General features: G+C 37.6%; 1 protein-coding gene across 1 annotated transcript; it reads left to right on the top strand.

Annotated features, from left to right (window-relative positions):
• Window positions 1-1,585: 1,585 nt before the first annotated feature.
• LOC145047770 (leucine-rich repeat receptor-like protein kinase PXC2) lies at window positions 1,586-5,482 on the top strand. Its single transcript, XM_078996103.1, has 2 exons — window positions 1,586-3,556; window positions 3,635-5,482. Exons 1-2 carry the CDS (start codon window positions 2,067-2,069, stop codon window positions 5,082-5,084), a joined length of 2,940 nt encoding a protein of 979 aa, XP_078852229.1. The 5' UTR covers window positions 1,586-2,066; the 3' UTR covers window positions 5,085-5,482.
• Window positions 5,483-5,730: the final 248 nt, after the last annotated feature.

Raw genomic sequence — 5,730 nt, 5'->3', positions numbered from 1 at the left:
ATAATAGAAAAATATGGAGGCAAAGAGCTATCTGGAATTAAAAAAAGGGGACATAGCAGTGTCTATGAAGTATGAAAACACAAGGTGTTATTTGTTTATAGTATGATTTTGTGTTTGGTAGATATCGATACAAGTACAAGAAAAAAGAAACAAAAAGACATTTTATAAGTTGGATTTATGGAAACAACCAAAAGAGGAGCAGTGAGATTTTATTTGACTTTAGCTTTGGTAATTTCGCAAATGGTGCTTGCCATTTTACTGTCTTTTACTCCTTTGGATTTATCTCAATTCTTGTTTTAATCAAACATATCAAGTTATCAACCAATAACTTCTTTTTGTTATTTTTTTATAAGATTGTATTATGGCATTTATATATTGAGTTTTTTTTTAAAACTATAAGACATTCAATTTATTTTTATATAATCAAACAAATTCCATTTTTTTGTACATGGGTAATCATAGTTTATAAATGAGATGTGGAATGGTTTCACAACATAATGATGAAGAAGCCATGAGCATGAGGTTGTAAAGAGCAAAAAAATACTCATGTCGTATTTTTCTTTTATTCGAGAAAATAAAATAATTTAAAAAAGGAAAAATAAATAATGAGGTTAATGCAGTCCCACCAGACACGCTCATTACTCATTACTCCTCTTTCACTTTTTCCAACCTCTTTCTTTACATGCATTCAAACTCTACATTCTTCCTCTCTCCCTCTTTCACTTTTTTTTTTGTTCCTTTTTTTTTTAATTATTTATTTTCATCTACGTATAGTATTCCTCTAAATCTAATCACATTGTCTTATATCTTTAATAACATATTCAAATCATACCATTAAATTAGTATATATATACACACACTAAAAAAACATTAGATTTGTTTTTGATGAAATTAAGGCGGAAAAAGTATATGGTATGTTTCGCATTTAAACGCAATTTCAGAAGTTGATATCTAAAAGTTATAACTTTTTATTTGTTTAGATAAAATTATAAGTTTTTAAAATACATAAAATTATATAGAAATATATCCAAATAAAAAATATATTATTTTTCGTAAAAAAACCTGGTAAGTTCTATTATAATACATCGAAGTTTTTTCTCTAAACGTATCTTAAGTTAGCTTTCGGATTAGAAGACGTTATAATATAAAAACTTTCAACTTATATTCCTAACAAAATTTTCATTTTATAGATTTTTTTTTAATAAATTAAAGGCTTCAAGCACTCAAATCATATACTTTCTAACTTGTCAAAAAGTAATCTCAATATGCGTATTAGAGCTTTGCTTTTACGTTTTCTATGAAACTAATAATTCCTATAGAATATAGCATAAAACTTGTAAATATTTTAAAGTATATAACGTTTATCTATTTGATTATTACAATCTTATCTATCACTGTATAATATACTTAAGTTAGAAATTTTTTATGTAAAAACTAGTATGACTTATAAAATAAAATTATAATAATGGGTTTCTAATAAACCTATAGACTTGAATTAATTTTGTTAATAGATTAACTATAAAGTTTTTAGAAACCATAAATAAAAAAATATACTATAAAAATAGAAACTGTGAATACATAAAATATATAGAAGCAAAAATCGAAAAAGGAAAAAGGGGTGTCTCCTCTCTCCGGCATCCATCATCACCAATAACTCCACCAGCCATAAAGACGGCACACTCCCACACACCAGACAACTCCTTTTCTTTCGCCGTTTACTTCTCTCCTCTCATCTTCTTCTTCAGATGATCTAGAACATAAGAACAACGAATTTCACACACCATCTGTTCTTATCTCCGGTCAATTTCTCTTATTTTACACACCCAGAAATCCGTCGCTTTCCGGCATAAAACCTCCATAACCACCAACTTTTTCACTTGTCAATTCAAACCCCATCATCCAGTTCCACAAGTCTTCAAAAGATCTCCTGTTGTCTTCTCTTTTCTCAATTTCGAAGTTTCTACTGAATCCAAGCTTTGTTCTGAGCTTTCTTCAACCACCGTCCATGGCTATTTAGATCCCTACTGTTTAAAACCCCATTGACGAAAGAGAAACGGTGAAAAAAAATGTGGACGAAGACGACGCCGTTTCTAGTGATTGCTGCTGTTCTGTTGTTATTATCGCCGGACACGACGATTCTCGGAGTGGGGTCTTTGAATGTGGCCCTGAACGACGACGTTTTGGGGCTTATGGTGTTTAAAGCGGACATTCAAGACCCCTACTTGAGGCTTTCTACATGGAAGGAAGAAGACGACAGTGCTTGCAAATGGAGCGGAGTTACATGCGACCCGTATTCGAACCGGGTAACGGAGCTCCACTTAGATGGGTTCTCTCTCTCGGGTCATATCAGCAAAGGTTTGTTGAGGTTACAGTTTCTTCAAACACTTTCTCTCTCTACAAACAATTTCACTGGACTCATCGGCAACCCCATTCTCACACAACTCATCAAGAGCTCACAAGTAATCGATTTGAGTGAAAACGGGTTTTTTGGGTCGATACCCGACCAACTGTTCGTCGATTGTGGGTCAATTAGATCCCTTTCATTAGCCAAGAACAAGTTAACTGGTGTAATCCCTGATTCATTTGGTTCATGTATGACTTTGCAAAATGTCGACCTTTCGTCGAATCAGTTATCAGGTGGTTTACCCAATAATATCTGGTCGTTAACGTCGTTAAGATCAATTGATTTGTCAAATAACTTTTTTGATGGTGAAATCCCACATGAAAAGATTGAGACCTTGTTTGATTTAAGGGTTCTTAATTTAAGCAGCAATAATTTCAGTGGTGAGTTGCCTGAAAAGATTGGAGAATGTTTGTTGTTGAAATCAGTTGATTTTAGTAACAATTACTTCGTTGGAACCATTCCTTCGTCTCTACAGAAGCTTAGTTTATGCAATGTGCTTAATCTCAGAGGGAATTACTTCGCCGGAGACCTCCCTGAGTGGATCGGGAATCTAAAAAGCCTTGAAATGCTTGATATCTCGGTTAATAATTTCTCCGGTTTGTTTCCAACCTCATTAGGCGATCTTGAATCATTGAACACTTTGAACCTTTCGTTGAATCAATTCACCGGGAACTTGCCTGAGTCATTGGCGAATTGCATAAACCTCTCAGTTGTTGATTTCAGCCGGAATTTGTTCACCGGAAACATTCCTGTTTGGGCTTTCAGCCTCCTACGATTGGCAGGCGTTTCTCTTTCAGGGAATCAGTTGACTGGAACTCTCGACTTTGGTGAAGCTCCTGCCGCTTTTGACACTCTAGAAATCATGGATTTATCTTCCAATTCGTTTTCCGGCATCATCCCTTCATCCATCGGAAATTTCAGCAGCTTGGTGTTCTTGAACATGTCATGGAACAGTCTCACGGGTCCTATTCCCTCCAGTTTGGGGCAATTAAAAGCTGTTAATGTCATTGATTTTAGCCATAATTGGCTCAATGGAAGCATCCCCGATGAAATCGGTGGAGCAGCTTTATTGGAAGAATTAAGGCTGGAAAATAACTTTTTCACCGGCGAAATTCCTGCAACTATCGGAACCTGCTCTGTTCTAACCACTCTGTAAATCCTAATTCTTAATCTTTTAATCTTAATATTGATTAATCTTGTCTACCATTTCTTATATCTTCAAATTTGCAGAATCTTATCCGAGAACAACATCACCGGTGGGATTCCGGCAGGTATTGCAAACTTAACGGAGCTTGAATCTGTTGATTTATCATTCAACCACCTCACAGGAGGTTTACCGAAAGAGCTCACAAACCTAACGAATCTCATCATCTTCAACATCTCCCACAACGACCTTGAAGGCGAACTCCCTCTAGGAGGCTTCTTCAACACCATACCCCTCTCTTCAGTTTCCGACAACCCATCTCTATGCGGATCCATAGTCAACCAATCATGTCCAGGTGCACACCCAAAACCCATAGTCCTGAACCCAAACCCATCTCACTCAAACCATGATTCACCCCCATTAACCCTAGGTCACAAACGAATCATTCTCAGCATCTCAGCCATCATAGCCATTGGTGCAGCAGTGTTCATCGCATTGGGTGTAATCATTGTCACCATCCTCAACCTCCATGTCCGGAACTCTCTTTCCCGGTCACCCGCCGGAGCTTTGACTTTTTCCGGCGGAGACGAGTTCAGTCACACCCGGTCTCCGAGCTCCGATTACGGGAAACTCGTGATGTTTTCCGGCGACACCGAGTTCGTCTCCGGGACCCACGCGTTGCTCAACAAGGAGTGTGAACTCGGGCGGGGCGGGTTCGGGGTGGTTTACTGGACCGCTTTAGGAAACGGGCGATCCGTTGCCATCAAAAAGCTTCACGTCCCGAGTTTGATAAAATCCCGGGAAGATTTCGATCGAGAAGTTAAAAAACTCGGGAAGATTCGTCATCCGAATCTCGTGTTACTCGAAGGGTATTATTGGACTCCATCTTTACAACTTTTGATTAACGAGTATGTATCGAGTGGGAGCTTGTATAAGCATCTTCACGAAGGAAATTACGAAAATACCCTCACGTGGCGGGACCGGTTCGATATTATACTCGGTACGGCTAAAGGGTTGGCTCATTTGCATCAGATGAATGTGATTCATTACAACATGAAGTCATCTAATGTCTTGATTGATTGCTCCGGCGAACCGAAGGTGGGGGACTTTGGGTTGGCCGCCCTGCTGCCGTCGTTAGACCGACATGTTTTGAGCGGGAAGATTCAGAGCGCGCTTGGGTACATGGCACCGGAGTTTGCGTGTCAGACAGTGAAGATAACAGAGAAATGTGATGTTTATGGGTTTGGGATTTTGGTTCTTGAGGTGGTGACAGGGAAAAAGCCGGTGGAGTATATGGAGGATGATGTGGTGGTGCTGTGTGATATGGTGAGAGGGGCGGTGGAGAGTGGTGGGGCTGAGGGGTGTGTTGATGGAAAGTTGAAAGGTGATTTTCCGATGGAGGAGGGTATTTCGGTAATTAAACTTGGGTTGGTGTGTGCGTCACAGGTGCCATCAAATCGTCCTGACATGGAAGAAGTGGTGAAGATTTTGGAGTTGATTCGGTGTCCACCGGAAAATCAAGAAGAGATAGTATGAGAAAGGGCGAAATGCTGGTGGCAAAGATGAACGACTGTTGAAGCAGAGAGTACAAACAGATGGAAGCATGATTCTTTGGCGAGAGCATTTTGCTTTTTGTTTGATATAGGTTTAGGATCTATACTTGTGGTTGTTTAAGGTTGTCCTTTGGTTTTTTTGATTTTTTTTTTTTTTTTTTTTTTTTTTTTTTTTTTTTGTGGGATTTATGTTTTGTTTCCTACTTTTTACCCATTTGTCGATATTTGTTTTAGGTTACAAAACACAAATTTACAGGGCAAATTTGTCTTTTACGATACTGTTGGTGACAATCGAGTCATGCCTCATGTAATCAACTACAAAAGTTGTCCCATGAAATAAGTTCACTCTCGACAAAACATGCGGTTGAGGATTGAAACAAATTATGGTTGGATCAAAATAACTGCAATAACATACAAGTCATCAATATAAGATCAGATACAACATTCTTTCAACTTAAAAGAGTCCTTTCAAGTTAAAATAGTCTTGAGGGTTGTTGTATATTGTAGATTTGGTAAAAAGATAAGCTTTCATAAAAATCTATCTAATGAAAAGTTAATTTTAATGTCAGAATTTAGTTTTAACGTAAGAATAGAATGACTATTCATGACATTTTGTAAATCATAAACAC

This window comes from Lactuca saligna, chromosome 5, assembly GCF_052625555.1.
Source record: "Lactuca saligna cultivar CGN05327 chromosome 5, ASM5262555v1, whole genome shotgun sequence".
NCBI classification, from domain to species: Eukaryota; Viridiplantae; Streptophyta; class Magnoliopsida; order Asterales; family Asteraceae; genus Lactuca; species Lactuca saligna.
The sequence above is the reverse complement of the archived record's forward strand: the minus strand, read 5'-3'. Positions and strand labels throughout refer to the sequence as shown.